Genomic DNA, 18141 nt, shown 5'->3' on the forward strand with positions numbered 1-18141 from the left:
TTGAGGGTTTTTTGCAAGTTATTTTAATAAGCTTTTCTTTAGATTAAAAAAATGGTAGTAGGAGAGTATTAGTTTTCATACATATGAATGTGTTCGTTCTTTGAAACAAAAAACAAAGCATTACAGAAATATTCATTTAACTGAAACCCCTGGGCTTTGATATGGAGAAGACAGGGTCACTTACTTTAGTGTTTTAGTCATCTCCTGCTGTTTCAAGATGGTTTTATCAGTATGACATTTATGGAGCACTCCAGTAGCAGCCCAGCACTGTCAGATAACTAGTGCAGCCTGTCACCTGCAAAATGTTCGCAGGACCATTGCCTGAAAGGGATTGGGATGAAACCATTGTCCTTCAGTTTGTTAATGTCATATTGGGACACTCTCAGGCCTGGGAATAGGCAGTGCAGAGAGGATGCCAGGACACCCTCTGTCTCCCTCTCTCTCCGTTTGTCACTTAATTAATTTGTAGCCACGTGTAGTGCCACGGTGATAGGGGTGTGTGGTAGCTCGATCCATTTGCTAAAGAGCAAATGCTTCACCGAATGCTGCCAAGCCACTTCCAAATGTCTTTTTGAATATGAAATCATCTGAGGGCCTTGGCAAGGGAACACTTGTATTTCAGGGCTCCTGGCACTGTGTTCCCTCTAATACTGAGAGTAGAAGAAAAAGAGATAACTTGAAAACTATTCCTTTGGAACTTGTAGTCCACCGACTACACCCAGAAATAGCCCCTCACACTCAAATTACTTAATTTTTCTCCAATCTACAGAAATTCGCCACTATGTCTCTGTTCTGCAAACTACATGGAAATTCTGTTCTTGTAAATGGCTTCCAATACAACAGTGTTTGGAAAAGTGGGAAGAGTGTGGGCTTTCAAGGCAAGCAAACACAGATTTAAAACCCTACTTCCCCACTTCCTAGCTCACTTGCTCTCCATATCGTTCCCTTGTCACTAAAATGTGGTTAATAATACCAACTACCTTGTAGTACAACAGTGAGGAGTAATGATATCATATGTGTAATCCTAACCTAGTTCCTGAAACATAATAGCTATTAGTAAAAATTATTAGTAATTTATATATTATATATTAACTTATGTGTATTATATGTTAATATTATTATAATATACTCACTTTCCATATTGAGTAAGTTATAGCAAGGTACTTCAGTCTATTCAAAGGGATAGAGAAAAAAAGGTCCGACCCTACCTATCACGTAAGCTAAAGGGGTTGTTAATTACGCCCTTTTAGACACACCGGCATCTAATATGTCAATGTGATTTTCTGACCTAAAATTCTCCCAGGCCTATACATATACACATATACATTCTCTATCATACACACACACACACACACACACACACACACACACACACACAAACATTAAATAATTCAGATATGAAAATTACATCCTAAGTCTTAAAGCTTTGTTAGCTTCTCTACCTATCAGTATATTTAGTTAAATTATCTAGAAATTCTGCTTTTGAAATCTTAGAAGAATGTATTCAGCATATTACCACCCTGGAATAATGGAGGCTATTGTCATCCATAGAAGGAAGGAATATTGTGATCTGTGGAAAGAACAGAAATTTTGGAATCAGACAGATTTTAGTTTGAATTCCTGCTCTGCCACTTGAGAGCTATGTGACTTTTGGCAGGTTGATTCAATTCTTTAGGCTTCAGCTGTGTTATTTGCCAAATAAGATTTAAAACATTTACCTAGTAAATGGTAAATAGGGTGATTATAAAAATTAAATGAAACCATCTACCTAAAAAGTCCAGTTAATGTTAGTTCTTTCTCCTTTCTTTCCATCAACATTGTACATGCTATTAATGGAAGTCAATGTCTCTCTCCGGTATAATTTGAGGACTGAGCTTTTTACAGCAAGTCTACCTGAGCAATTCTCTAGGCAAAATGCAGTTTAGATGAAGCACAATGTCTACACTGCTCATGACTCTTCATTTTAACCCTTTATTTCTGCCTATTAAGAATCAGAAGAACTTAGGTTATGTACTGACCACTGTTCTAGTTGGGAAGAATGATATGATTCAGACTTATTCTCTCTGACTTGTCATCATGAGTAATTTACAAAATTCATGAATTTAAGCAACCATTTTCTGAGTTAGAATTCTCATTCAACACCAGTGTAAAATGAATTGTCAACTAAGGACATAAAAATCAGCCCCCAATTCTACTTTCACTAATATGAAATAGATGTATTTTTCAATTAAGTGTGAATGTTCAATGTTTCTCTCTTCCCAAACTAGTTTATAATGTAAACTTAATTGTTAAGACTATACTGTGGCAATAAGTAAGATGAATTGATGAAGGAAGTACTATTTATAGGAGGCAGAGATTAATGAGACTAAAAACAGGAAACATGTATAATCAATTTTGAAAGTTAGAAAGATAATAATTTTAAATACTTATGAGATAATCTATAATTAAAATTCAGCTCTTATTTCCTAATTTAATTATTTTTACAATTGCGCTTCATATTCTATATTATCGTAGTAGATATAGAATATTGCTTTTTAAAAATCACAGGTAAGTCTGTAAATCTTAAATATAACTAATAGGAAATACTTAAGAAAATAGGTGATTTTTTTTCTAATAACAATTTTCTTTATTAAAACAATGGATTTCTGGGGTTACAAAATCTGGTTTAACTTCAATTGCTATTCAGTTCATGGTGTTTAATTCCACAGTCTCAGTGGGGACATTGGAGGCTCAGTCCCAGTTCAGCCTCTAATATAGACCTTTAATGAGGTAATTTCCTTCCTTTTAATGACTCACAATTAAATGCACCTATAAACACAGTGCAGCTAGTTATATCAACTCTCCTTAGTTCTAAAAATTATTTCTGCTTCAGTCATCCAACTGTGAGGCATTTATTCTTGAATTGCAATCACTAAAGATATGTTAGCTCATTATTATTTTCCAGATTCAATACCTTAAACAATGTATTTAAAGTAATAAGTTCAGTAAAATGCCATTTATTCTGTATTTTACTGTATATTAAGACTTGTAATAGGCACAGCACATACATCAACTTTAAATTTCTTTTAAAGTCCACAGGGGAATGATCACTAATTTTATTTTCATGGAAACTGTGCCTGAGAGGGTAAATAGCTTATTTGCCTGAGGATTAACAAGGCATAAAATCAGGATTCTCTGATTCCACAGTCTCTTTCCACTATTCCCAATTAACTCCTCCAAATGCAAAACTAGTGAAATTCAATTCAACAGACAAATGCCAAGTTCCTACTATGTGCCAAATACCATGATGGGTTATATGAAAGGAGCAAAGATGAATAAGACTGTGCCTTTAGCAATCATGAGACTCAACAGTGTCACCTCCACTGTTAGACCCATGGACCTACAGTGGCTTCCTGTTGCCTTTTATTCAAAATCTTAATTCATCAGCTCTAATCAAGGTAGCTTATCAATTCTTTCCCATACTCCACCTTCAATCTCACTTCACTTGACTCTCCAACACAATTGTACTATTAACAATTCAATTTCCGTACAGGCCTCTATAGTATCATTCCATATTTACTCTTTCTATTTAGAATCTCTCTGTTTCCAACCTTGCATTTAGCTACCAATCTTTGTCCATCCTTCTTCCAAGATCCACTGCCACCAAATAGGTGTCCTATCTGCCCTTCTATTCTGTGAGTTTTCATCAAGTATGCATGTACTTTATATTCTTCTGCTGCTTTGTGCAAGGTCTTTTTTTCAAGTGTATGGCATAAAACCACTAAGAGCAAGTTCCACATCACTTTGGATCCTCTATTCTTACCATCAAGTACCACCTACTTACAGCGCTCTCCAATAGAACTTTCTGTGGTGATGCAAATATTTTGTATCTGTACTGTTCTATAAGATAACCACTTGCCACTATTGAGCAGTTGAAATGTGGCTACTGCAACTGAAAAAGTGAACTTAATTTTATTTATTTTTAATTTAAATAGTCATATGTGATTATCATATTGAACAATGCAGTTAAAGTGTTATGCAAAATGTGAGTAATGAATAAACTATCAAATTACCTAAATGGACTTATAACAGTAGAGAAATTTTATTAAAACCATCCAATTGATAACAACAACAAAAAAATCAATGTATATGAAGCAGTGCTCTGGATTTTACGTGAAAGCATTTATTCTTTCATTGCTATTAAGTTTAATTGTATAGTCATAGAATATATGTATCATGAAGAACAAACTTGATAAATTCTTGGAATCTCTTCTAAATCTCTAAATATAAAAACTAAGTTCAGTTTCTCTAATGACCAAAGTGAATATTTTCAACTCACAGGTGGAAAATTTTCTAATAGTAGGGTCTTCTACAAAAGTTGTGCTAAAAGACATTTTAGTGTTGTATGAGTTATATGTTAAAAAATCACTAAACTGAAATGATTTCATGAGATCCCAAATTGGTAAGGCTGTAAATTCAAAATCCATTTAGAGTTCACCTTTTAAATCATAGAAAATTACTTCTTTTCCAATTAACAAGGAAAATTATAATGTCTGAATTTTTAACTTAACAAGCCATGAAACAATCATCAGCCTCATGAAGAATCCATTATGCACAACTAATGGAGGTAAAATAGGGAAAAAATTATTTAAAATTCATGTAACAGTTTTATATATTGATTTATACTGTGTGCAATGAAAATATTTATTTTTTAGAAAGACAACATTGACTCTGCTTTTTGATATGATGGAATCTTTGTTTAATTTAATAGCACTGGCTCACTGAACTGGAAATTTTAGCAATGGTCTTTGCTGCTGCCATTCATGATTATGAGCATACGGGAACTACAAACAATTTTCATATTCAGACAAGGTAAGTTAGATAAAGGATTAACTTTTCTAAGTTAAAACTTGAAATTTATTCTTCTGAATATTACTTATTTTTAAGAGGATTTCAAAATAATAATGAAGATGTCTAATAAGAATGGATTTTAGCAAAATGCCTTAAGCTTGAAACACCTCAATCAGCAATTCTTATTTATCAAGAATCTTGCATTTTGGTGGCATATTTAGCAATTTACAGAACATAAAAATGTATAAGATAATTTTTCTTTGCCCAGAACTTGCACTAAACTATCACACAACTCAGACATTTATTCACTGGGACAAATCTTACAATATTATTGTTCACGGCCTCAGTCTGGTGTCATTATATATTTGAAAGTAATGAAGTTCCGCTTCTGAAAAAAAATCTAAAGATCAAAGAAATCTTATTTCCAGGTTAGCATGCAATATTAAATTTAAACTAATTAGAAAATTGGATTTTTAATTATGGTGATAATGGCAGTTATTAGAATCAAAATACCAGAGTAGAGGTGCATTAGTCTGTTACAAATATTACATAATACTACAGATTGGGTGGTTTAAATAACAGGCATTTTCTCACAGTTCTGAAGACTGGACATGCAAGATCAAAGTGTTAGCAAGTTTGGTTTCTTCTTAGGTCTCTCCCCTTGGCTTGCAGATGGCTGACTTCTTGCTGTGTCCTCACATGACCTTTTTTCTGTGCTTGAACATACCTCAGGGTCTCTTCCTCTTCTTATAAGACATCAGTCATATTGGATTAGGGCCCACCCTTTGACCTCTTTTAACATTAATTATCTCTTTAAAGGCCTTATCTCCAAATACGTCACATTCTAAGGTACTGGGGTTAGGACCATACACATATAAATTTGGGGGAACACAATTCAGTCCATAATAGAAAGGGGCTCTAAGCTCTTTTTGGCTGAAAAGAGATTTCAGTACCCGGGAAACAGAATTTGGTTTAAGACCCATCAGGATCCAATTCACTTGTTTGCATAGGATCCTGAATTTCTGTGTCTTTCACTAGTCAGAGATGCTTAAGATGGAGATGTAAGTCGAGAGACTGGTTTCTTTCTGGAACTACTGTAGAGCTCTCTATTCTTGTTGAGGGAAAACTAAACCCAGTTATTTTTTGTTTGTTTGTTTTTTTAAATTAATAGACTTTATTCCTTAGAGTAGATTTAGGTTTACATAAAAATTGAACAGAAAGTACAGAGTTTCCACATACTCCTTCCCCAACCCCACATTTTCACCTAGTGCTAACATCTTACATCAGGTGTGGTACATTTGTTACAATCGATAAACCAATATTGATACATTATTATTAGCTAAAATCTATAGCCTGCATTTTGGTTTGCTGTTTGTGTTATACATTTTATGGGCTTTACAAATGTATAATGCCATGTATCCACCATTATAGTATCATCCACAATAGTTTCACTGCCCTAAAAAGTCCCCTGAGCTTCATCTTTTCATTCCTCCCTCCCTCCTTCCCCCTTTACCCATGGCAATCACTGATCTTAAGATCTCTAGTTTTGCCTTTTCCAAAATGTCATGTATTCGAAATCATGCAGTATGAAGCCTTTTCAAACTGGCTTCTTCCACTTAACAATATGCATTTAAGGTTCCTCTATGTCTTTTCATGACTTGATAGCTCATTTCTTTTTACTGCTGAATAATATTCCATTGCATGGATGTACCAGAGTTCACGTATTCTACTATTGAAGGATGTCTTGGTTTCCTCCAAATTTTGGCATTTATGAAAAAGCTGCCATAAATGTTCATGTGCAGGTTTTTGTGTGGTCTGTTCATTTGTATTTTAAGAGCAATATTTCTAAAAATTGATTTTCCAGCTATAGGAATTTGTTGTTTTGATGTGGGGAGCATGGAACATTTTATTAAAATACTGAACATTTTAGGGCTTCCCTGGTGGCGCAGTGGTTGAGGGTCTGCCTGCCGATGCAGGGGACGCAGGTTCATGCCCCGGTCCGGGATGATCCCACATGCCGTGGAGCAGCTGGGCCCATGAGCCATGGCCGCTGAGCCTGCGCGTCCGGAGCCTTTGCTCTGCAACAGGAGAGGCCACATTAGTGAGAGGCCCGCGTACTGCAAAAAACAAACAAAAAAACAAATACTGAACATTTTAGAGCTTCAAGGGATCCTACGGTGACTGAGGTCCACATTATAGATCATCTGGTCTAAGCCTCACAGTCTAAGAAAAGAAAACAAAGATCTTAATAGGTGAAATTACCTAACTATATGCACATAGTCAGCTGATGGCAATAGCAGGGTTGAGAAGCTGAGATGAGGGACACTTACTCTCAATCCAGTCTATTTACATAACTCTGCTCCCATGGGCAGAGACAGACATATAACAGTCAATCTTTTACAGTCTTAAATGGATGGACTTGAAAATTATGGCCCCTTGACAGGGACAGAGGGAGAGTTGAAATTCAAACAATGAAATGTTGGGGAAAGCATTCTTTCTATCCCTAGAGTCTCCCAGATTGACAGAGCATAAAGTGAAAAGGAAGACCTTGAAGTCTGGTTGTACAGCAGGGATGTTATTAACCTACACTTTTGTAGAGTATAGAGATGTCCTGTTTTCATTTGTGTTAAACATCAAAGGAAAGGTAAACTATGCAGATCATTTTTGCTTAGCAAAGGCTCTTCTATATCCACCAAATTCATAATAAGTGGGATTTTAATTAAAGACAGCTCATTACTGAGCCGGGCCCAGTGTAGGACCACAGTTTTAGGAATTGGAGAAGGGAGCAAGTGATTTGCTTCCAATAAATATTTCTTGCTCTTTCTATTTTGAAAAGTAAAGGCAATGGACTGACCTCCAGCAGCAATATTAAATTATCACTTCTAGATTTCTCCTTTTACCATTGATTTACAACTGGATGAAGAGTCCTAATGAACTTATACTTTAGACTGCAGAGAAGGAAAAGGAGATGGAGAAAAGAAGGAGGAGAAAGAGCAGAGAGAGTAGGAGGATGGAGAAGAACACACTTTTTACCATTTTATATTAAGAAGCTCTGTATAAACACTGGGAAAGGTCTATTATTTTACTTATTTTCTTATATATTGTCTATCAGGATCAATTATTTAATAGATTAATTCTACAAGAACTTGAACATTTTATGAAAAAAAAAGTTGTAATGATCACAAATGCAACAATATGGTGTGCTTTTTGAAATTATTGGCTTCACATTTTGTCCAAGTATATATTGGTTTTATGTTACTGATATCAATAATTCTATCGTATTTTATATTATTCATTGTTACTTGGATTTAGAGTTGCTTTTCTAATATGGAAACCTACGTACTAGATAATGAAAAATGACTGAAAAATAATTTAAAACATAGTGCAAGGCTAGATTTGAGTTCAATACAGACATTATAATTCATACAATCCTTGAAAGTGTAAATAAATAGAAATAATTTCCTCTTTGTGAAAAGAAAATGCCAAGCTACATGTAACCATGGACACTGGGTATTGCTTAGAATCTTGTTCTTTCCATAGCAGTCAAAGATTATCTCAAGCATTAAGACCATTCTGTATTCTCAGCGTCCTTTTGGATTTATGAGACAAAATCACACATAATTTGCTACAATTAAATCTGGTTAAAAAATACATCTTTGCTTGTTGCTGAGAGAAAGAAATAGTGATACTTAGATCCACATCATGCAATAACCCTGGCAAAACTGCCATGGCTAGATTTGAGATTGTATGATACAAAATATGTGATTTGCAAATCACAGTTTTCCCCATGATCTCAGCAAATTTCTGGAGATACTTGGACAAGATCTATTTAATTTTCTCTCCAACAAGGATTGCATGTATGCTCTCCTAGTTCAGTTTTCTGTGTATCGAGCTATGATTATTGCTAATAAAATTTTTAGGCCAAGGCTGGGATGATTAAAAGAAAGTCTATTTTGGGGTTATATGCTATTAGCTAACTACACATGTTATTCTACTTTTATGATAGTGCTAGGAACAAAAGAGGAAGTAATTATTCCACTGCCTAATAGGTCATTTCCCCTATATTGGATTAATAATCAAGCTTGGTTTATCCACCAGACTATTAGATACAGATCTCAAATAGGTTGCTTGCTACAGAAGCCAGATTTCTTAGTTCTTTCTTATATTTGTCATTGTCTACTCTTTGGTAAACTTTCAGTGCTAAGGTCAGTGCTAGATCACTACCCACTGAAAAGCCTGAAATAGTCTTAGTGAGACATTTTTAGTGCTGACAGAATATGTGTCTACAGGAGAAAAGAAAGGTGAGAGGAGTGTGTTGTGTGTTGGTGTAAGTGGTAGCAAAATTGTTACAGGTTTCACCTTGACTTTCCTTTGGTGCTATTTTTACTGCCTACCTACAAGTTGCCAACTTATTTGCATGGGACACTGCACTGAACATAGTAGCTCTGCTTCCATTCCACACTTGCAAAATGATCTGGCAACTTAAGGGGATAGAGGAAGAAGAAGCAAGGGCTGAATTATACAGATTTGAGAACACTTGGAATATTTCACACTTTATGCTAGAATACCAATTTCAATAGTGCAACTTAAGTACTTTATTTGATGATCAAACAATATAAAAATACAAACAGGTGAGAAATAAAAGCCTTCCCTTAATGAATTCATCATTTTAAAATATAATGCCCATTATAAATTGGTGGTGAAACATACATTTTTTTTTTTTGAAACATACATTTTAAGTTTTGTTTTACAAAATGGTTTTCCCAGTTTAACGGTAGAGGACCTATAATACTCAAATCGAATTACAGCATTATAAGAGAAAAAAATAGAATCATAAATAGACCAAATGATTTTTAACATCCCCTCTGCCTTCTACCCAAAGTAAATTTAGTCCAAGGGAGTAAGGGTGGTAATCAACTATATAGAATAGGTACAAAAGGATTGGTTCTTTCAGTGATTAAATGAGGATGTTAGGTGAGTTTTTTCTCTCTCTCTGTGTCATATGCAGGCATCTGGATTGCAAATTGAAAGGAAAGGGCATAAATACATTTAAATTATGATAATACAAGGAGACTAAGCACATGACCAAGTGGGATTTATGCCTAGGTTTGACATTAAAAATTCAATTGAGGTAACGCGTCATATCAATAGGCTAAAGGAAAAAACACACAATCATATCAAGATACAGAAAAAACACTTACCGTAATCCAATAGCTATTCATGATAAAAATATTCAGTGAATTAGGAATAGAGGGAAACTTCCTCAACCTGACAAAGCATATCACAAAAAACCTACAGTTAACATCATACTTAACAGTGAGAAACTCGAAGCTTTCCCACTAAGATCAGGAATAAGGCAAAGATGTCCCTCCCTCTCTACTGCTTTTCAATATCATATTATACAGGTTGGGAAGGAAGACAAAACTGTCTTTGTTCATAGATCACATAATGGTCTATGTAGAAAATCCAAAAACTTAACAAAAATACTTCTAGAACTAATAAGCAATTATAGCAAATAGCAAATTTTCATGATACAAGGTTAAAACTCAGTCACTCTCATATATACTGGCAATGAGCAAGTAGAATTTGAAGTCAAAATTTAATAAAAATTTTATTTAAAAAATTTAAAACTAAAATTCAATAATGTAAAATATCATTTACATTAGCATCCAAAAATTGAAATACTTGGGTATAAATCTAACAAAATGTACAAGATGTATATAAGGCAAACTACAAAACTCTGATGAAAGAATTCAAAGAACTATATAAATGAAGAGATATTCCATGTTCATGGATAGGAAAACTCAATGTTGTCAAGAAGTCAGTTCTTCTCAACTTGATCTATTGACTTAATGCAATCCCAATAAAAATACCAGCAAGTTATTTTGTGTATATCAGCAAGCAGATTTAATGTGTATATGGAGAGGCAAAAAGACCCAGAACAGCCAACTCAACATTGAAGGAGAGAACAAAGCTGGAGAATTGACACAATCCAACTTCTAGACTTACTATAAGTCTACAGTAAACAAGACAGTATGGTAATGGCAAAAGAACAGACAAATAGGTCAATGGGGCAGAATACAGAGCTCAGGAATGCACTTACATAAATACATTCAACTGATCTTTAACAAATGAGCAAATGCCATACAATGGAGCAAAGATAGTCTCTTCAACAAATGGTGCTGGAACAACTAGACATCCACATGCAAAAAAATGAATCTGGACACAAACCTTACACTCTTCATAAAAATTAACTCAAAATGTATGATAGGGCTTCCCTGGTGGCGCAGTGGTTGAGAGTCCACCTGCCGATGCAGGGGACACGGGTTCGTGCCCCGGTCTGGGAAGATCCCACATGCCGCGGAGCGGCTGGGCCCGTGAGCCATGGCCGCTGAGCCTGCACGTCCGGAGCCTGTGCTCCACAGTGGGAGAGGCCACAACAGTGAGAGGCCCGCGTACTGCAAAAAAAAAAAAAAAAAAAAAAGTATGATAGACCTAAATGTAAAATGCAAAACTCTAAAACTTCTAGAAGGTAACATAGGAGAAAATCTAGATGATCTTAGGCGTGGCAATGACTTTTTCAATACGACACTAAGGCACAATTCTTGAAAGAAATAACTGATAAACTGGACCTCATTAAAATTAAAAATTTATGCTTTATGAAAGGCAATATCAAGAGAATTACAAGATAACCAGAGTAGGAGAAAATATTTGCAAAAGATACATCTGATAAAGGACTATTGTGCAAAATATATAAAGAAGCCTTAACACTCAACAATAAGAAAATAAAGAACCTGATTTAAAAATGGTCCTTAACAGATACCTCACCAAAGAAGATACACAGATGGCAAATTAGCTTATGCAAAGATGCTCCATATTATATGTCATCAGGGAAATGCAAATTAAACGAGATATCACTACACATCTTTTAGAAAGGCCAAAATCCAGAACATTGACAACACCAAACACTAGTAAGGATGTAGATCAATAGGAACTCTCGTGCATTGCTGATGAGAATGCAAAATGGTACAGCCGTATTGGAAGACAGTTTGGTGGTTTCTTAAAAAACTAAGCATGCTCTTACCATGTGAGCCAGCAATCACTCTCCTTGGTATTTACCCAACAGAGCTGAAAACTTATGTCCACATGAAAACCTGCACAGAGGTGTTAATAGCAGCTTTATTCATAATTGCCAAAACTTAAAAGCAACCAAGATGTCATTCAGTAGGTGAGTGGATAAATAAACTGTGATACATCCAGATAATGTAATGTTATTTAGTGCTCAAAAGAATTGAGCTATCAAGCCATGAAAAGATATAAAGGTAGCTCACATGCATACTAAAAGGTTCAAGAACTCAATCTGAAAAGGCTACATACTGTATGAGTCCAACCATATGACATTCTGGAAATGGCAAAACTGTGAAAACAATAAAAAGATCAGGAGTTGCCAAGGGTTCAGGGGATGGGAAGGGAAGGATGAATTGGCAGATCACAAAGGATTTCTAGGGCAGGGAAAATACTCTGTATGATACAACAATGGTAGATGTATGTCGTTATACATTTGTCCAAACCCATAGAATGTACACCACTAAGAGTAAACCCTTAATGTAAACTATGGACTCTGGGTGATAATGATGTTCAATGTAGATTCATCAATTTCAACAAGTGTACCACTGTGATTGGGGATGTTAATAATGGGGGAGGCTATGCATGTGTGGGGACCAGGGGGTATATGGTGAATCTCTGTACTTTCTGCTCAATTTTGTTGTGAACCTAAAACTACTCTAAAAAATAAATGCTAATTTTTAAAAATTATCATATAGTAAAAAAGAAAGGAAACTAAGTACTTCCATAAGTCTAGGTGTTTAATTATAGGATTTTTACGGATGATATTGTGTCTTATGACTTGAGTAGTTTTCAAAGACACTCATGAGGTCTAAAATCCTCTACTTGGCATTTTGTTTTTAATTCTTAGGTCAGATGTTGCCATTTTGTATAATGATCGCTCCGTCCTTGAAAATCACCATGTGAGTGCAGCGTATCGACTTATGCAAGAAGAAGAAATGAATGTCCTGGTAAATTTATCCAAAGATGACTGGAGGTGAGTTTCAGAGGAAACCTAGAGGAAATTTAATGTTAGGGAAAAAGTTAAGTGATGTAAACTGAAGAAAACAGATGAAAGTCAACAATCCTTTACTCACAAAACAAACTCAGTTCCCTTTGACTGGATGATTCTGAGAATGATTAGTGCCTAGAAGACGGTTCAGGAGCCAGGCTCTGTTACATGGAGCTGAACTATTTCAAGGCCAATTCAACATCTATATGCATCATAGCCAATCCATAAGATTATGTACCACATAAGAAAAACCTTAAGATACATAACTACATACTCCCAGGAATGGAGCTCTACTCAGCTGTACCAATATGTGGTCCTACATGAATTCAAAATTTTAGCATCACACTGATCCCTTCATATATTACTTTTCTATATGTGTTTAGCTTCTCTAAAAATCAAAGAACTCACTATTTGGGGAAAAAGTTATGAATATAACATACTACAATGACCTAGATGCAAAGGGTAATCTTACATGTTTCTCCAAGGCATCTGTCTTCTTAAAAAGAAAAAAAAAATTACGTGAAATGGTATTGCTTATTGCCATGCAGGGAAAAATAACAAGATGCACCCCTACTGCTCAGCATAACATTCCCTCCTTTCTTCTTGATCCTCAGGTCATCATCATCCCCTTCATTTGACTATAGGCTTGCCAGATGTAACAAATAAAAATACAGGACATCCAGTTAAATATAAATTTCAGATAAACGTAGACATTTTTTAGTGTAAGTATATTCCTAATTTTCTGTGGGACCTACTTACATTAAAAAAAAAAAAAAGGAAGCCTTTATCTTTAACTAAGGCCTTGTTAAAAGTCAGTTAATGGCCTGAAAAAATTCCTATTCAAATTCAAATGTCAAAGTGTTCTTTAGGTTTGTTTCTGTTTTTGTGTTTTTCTTTAAATCAAGGTGAAAAGAAATGTCCAAAGAAGTAACCTGGAATTAAGATCTGCCTTAAAATACATAAATAAAAGTTTAATTCAGAGTTTAAAACAAGCCCTAATTTCCCATGGTTACTTCTCCAAATATTAAAACTTCCTGGATTTTCAAGGCTGGAAAAAATATGGGCTCACTTTTGCAACTGTAGAAAAAGCTCTGAAGTTAGGGGAAGGAGGCAATTCAGGCCTCTCATTTTATGCCACAGGAAACAATAGCACAGTTGGGTCACCAGCCTAGGAAGGCCAGGATCTAATTGTGAAGCCACCACTGCTGGGTATGGGGAAAACAGAAGGGCAAAGGTAGAAGCAGGGACACAGTGCAGAGGTGTTTCCTAAGGTCCGAGAGGTTGACTGTTTATATCTAGAGTATTAATTTATTTCTTCATCAGTGATTATCATTCCCAGAGGTAACATTTGTATTATTAATTTTATTATTCCTTTGAATTAACGTTTTTCTTCTCAAAGTTATTCTGTTGCTATTTCAGTGTGATTTTTTTCTATTACACTTTGTTCTTTAACATCTTTATTATTTATTCTCATAATTTACTCCTCTAATATTTTATATTTTTGTACAGTAACTAAGAAGTTACTGTACAAAACATCCTAATTGAGTGTTTTTATAGAATTTTTCTTTTCAGCCGCTCCACAAGACTTGCAAGATCTTAGTTCCCCAGCCGGGGATAGAACCCGTGGCCCCAGCAGTGAGAGCACCAAGTCCTAACCACTGGACTGCCAGGGAATTCCCAATTTTTTTTAACACATACTATAATATCACATAATTTATGATTTGATTTATCATATGATTTAACACTGTTTCCAAAAAGCTGTAAAAGATTTATTTAATAGTATAAACTTGATACTATTTTACCAAGAATTAAAATATGGATAGCGGGACTTCCCTGGTGGCTCAGTGATTAAGATTCTGCCTGCCAATTCAGGAGACAGGGGTTCAAGCCCAGGTCTGGGAAGATCCCACATGCGGCGGAACAACTAAGCCCGTGTGCCACAACTACTGAGCCCATGTGCCGCAACTACTGAAGCCCGCGCGTCTAGAGCCCATGCTCCACAACAAGAAAAGCCATGGCAATGAGAAGCCCGCACACTGCAACGAAGAGTAACCCCCGCTCACTGCAACTAGAGAAAGCCCACACGCAGCGACGAAGACCCAACACAGCCAAAAATAAATAAATAAATAAATTAATTAATTAAAATAAATAAATAAATAAATAAAATATGGGTAGCTAGCTTTTTAAGGGTTTGTAGGTTTTCTGTTTGCAAATCTAGTTTTTAAAGTAACTTTAGTAACTATAAATGCAGTAATTTTTAAATTTTGGCAAGAAAAATGTATAAATAAGGTAACATTTCCTTTGTGTACTAGTTTGCCTATTGATATTAGTTGATTATTGACAATATCTAACATTTATTGATTACTGTTAAAAAACAAAGTTCAACTGAGTAAATTTTAAAAATCTTATTGGCTTTATTCAACCCAATTCATGAATTGGGCAGCATCCCATCTAGCAAATGAAAAGGAGCTCCAAATAACTGTACAAAATGGCAGACTTTTATAAGCAGAAAGAGGAAGACAAGGAAGTTATTCTATCAAGGAGCTGATTATTTCAGGCAAATTCACCTTCCTTTGGGGGATGACAGGGGTCTGTCACGTGGATTACCTCACTAGTGCTGACCAGGTAATTCCACATTGATTGGTTTAAGTTTCCAATCCTGGGGGAGGTATTAAGTCTTGTTTGGTGATGTGGGCTTAGCACAAGGACTCCATTTTGGGTCTGTTGTCTCTTTTTTAACATCACATCTGCAAAGTACAAAGTATTTATTAAATTTTATAGATTTCATAAAACTTTTGTCTCATTTTTCCTAGTTAACATGAATATTTTGGTACAGTTGGTATTGTAACATGGGTATCTCGTAATTTAGAAGAAAAAATGTAATTGAGAATAAGTATTAACTATCTTTGATAGCTTCCATTCCCTTAATATTTGGGTAAAAGAATTCTAAGCAAGCTATACAATATCAGGAACAGTAATCAGAGTATTGTTTTCTTATTGCTCCTATCTAAAAATCCAACTGAATTGAGCACCCATAATTTTCAGCAAGAATCTCCAGTATGTGGTTGTTCTGAAAAACAAATCATTCAATCATACCATCTTTAGGTAAAATATCTTTGACACAAGATCATAATTCAAGTTTAGCATACACCTGTAATTTAGCTTATTCTACTGGCCACAGAATGAAATAAAATATCATTTCCAGTATAAGCGACTTTTTTACCTATCTGTACTGAGCAAGCAATGAATTGTAGAACATGCAAGCCTTTACTGGCATTACTCATCTCCTGCTTACTGTGAGAATGAGTTATTCATTCATAGACTTTGTGATATGTTCACCGTATTTGCAGTGTCTTGGTTAAAATTTTAACAGTACCAGTAGCTCTGTCTATGATATGTAGGATCGAGTTCCCCAGGGCTTAAACAGAGAATTCCCACTCACTTATAGCCTTGGTTTCTCTGGAGTCCTCATGATGGAAGCTCGGTACAGTGGAGTGATCCAAGTGTCAGCTTTGCTAGTGGGAACTCTTGGGGGTGAATCTTATCTCTGCTATGTACTAACTGTGTGACTCAGCAAACAACTCAATCCCCTCTGGTGGGAAATAGTAGTACCCCCTCACATAAAAGCACCTAGAACACTGCCTTGATTGAAGAAATACTGAATAAATGGTGGTGGTTTTCTTAATTACAAATTCTGCCTTTAGAATAGTTTTTTCTTTAAAATTAGTTAGGATTCTTTCTGATATTATTATTTCTAAAAATAATATTTAGAAATTATGAGTGGGGGAGGGATGTAGGTGTGGGAGGGAAAGCATCCAGTTCTTTAAAAGGAGATGTTGCCCAGCATCATTCACAAATCACTCTCCTGGCAACATCCTAAAGCCAAACTTTTGTAAGCTCTTTTACATTTAAAATGTAGCATCTTTTGTGCTCATACCATTAGAAAAAAATAAAATGTAATTCGCAATATTAAGGAAATATTTCACTTGAGAACAAAAAGGGACCAAACAAACGTTTCTGCTTTTGATGACTCCACAGGGATCTTCGGAACCTAGTGATTGAAATGGTTTTGTCTACAGACATGTCGGGTCACTTCCAGCAAATTAAAAATATAAGAAACAGTTTGCAGCAGCCTGAAGGGTAGGTGTTTTTTTGTTTTTTTTTTTCATGTTAAAGGTATGTGGGCTTGGACTCAGAGGAGACTGTAATTGGTTACTTTGTTCTGATAATTTGAGCATGTCCTTGTTTTGACAGGCTTGACAAAGCCAAAACCATGTCCCTGATCCTCCATGCAGCAGACATCAGTCACCCAGCCAAATCCTGGCAGCTGCACCACCGATGGACCATGGCCCTGATGGAGGAGTTTTTCCTACAGGTGCCTCTTTCATGTTCTGTGTCTATGCAAATGTTTTTGGAAATAGTGACTGTGCATATCGACGTACATCTTCTCTGTAAAGAATCCAGGCCTTGTGACTTGCTATTACCAACTTGGCCACAACACATTCTTGGGACTTCAGGCAGAATTTATTAATCTTTCAAATGAATGTATTAAATAATCCTATGTAGTATAATACACGTTTTAAAGAGGGTCAAGTCTTGGATCTCAGATGCCAATCTCAAGAGAGAAAGAAATTAATAAATGAGTCGCTATCTGCTGTTAAAAGGTAAAATGCTAGGGTTAGGTTTAGGGTTAGGGTTTGCAGAGGCAGCAAATAGCTTTCATCATAAAAAGAGAAAGGGAGGATTTATAACACTTCTGCATACATCTTGCTGGTTAGAATTTAGTTATACATGTATAGTTGCAAGGATGGCTGAGAAATATAGCTTTTAGCTGGGTGAACATGTACCTAACTGCAAAAATCTATTGTTATGTGAAAAAGCAAGCCTGGATATTGTTGACAAAAAATTAATCAATAGCCAATCTAAGAAAGAAATGGAAAATTTTATTTGAGCCAAAATAAAGATTATAACCTGGGAGACAGTCTCTCAGAGAGTTCTGAGAACTGTTCTGAAGAGGTAAAGGGGGAGGCCAGTATATATGTGATTTCGGCAAAAGGGGTGCATGCAATCAAGTACGCATCTCAGTAGAAGGTTGCTGCTAGTCACAAGGAACAGACATTTTAGTTAATGGTTTTAGTGCTTTTCTAAGTATGGGAAGATGCAAGAATCCAAGTTCACAAGAAATTTCTCCTGAA

At 35.4% G+C, this 18141-nt stretch overlaps 1 protein-coding gene across 31 annotated transcripts in view; it reads left to right on the top strand.

Moving 5' to 3' along the window:
• Positions 1–18141, top strand: part of PDE1A (phosphodiesterase 1A) — a 366044-nt gene that overhangs the window by 267673 nt on the left and 80230 nt on the right. For all 31 annotated transcript variants that reach the window (XM_067741316.1, XM_067741315.1, XM_067741312.1 and 28 more), the window contains 4 exons: positions 4751–4851; positions 12806–12931; positions 16985–17086; positions 17201–17321. In XM_067741316.1, coding sequence (XP_067597417.1) covers positions 4751–4851; positions 12806–12931; positions 16985–17086; positions 17201–17321 — 450 coding nt within the window. The remainder of the gene's footprint in view (positions 1–4750; positions 4852–12805; positions 12932–16984; positions 17087–17200; positions 17322–18141) is intronic.

This window comes from Pseudorca crassidens, chromosome 6 (genome assembly GCF_039906515.1).
Source record: "Pseudorca crassidens isolate mPseCra1 chromosome 6, mPseCra1.hap1, whole genome shotgun sequence".
Lineage (NCBI taxonomy): Eukaryota > Metazoa > Chordata > Mammalia > Artiodactyla > Delphinidae > Pseudorca > Pseudorca crassidens.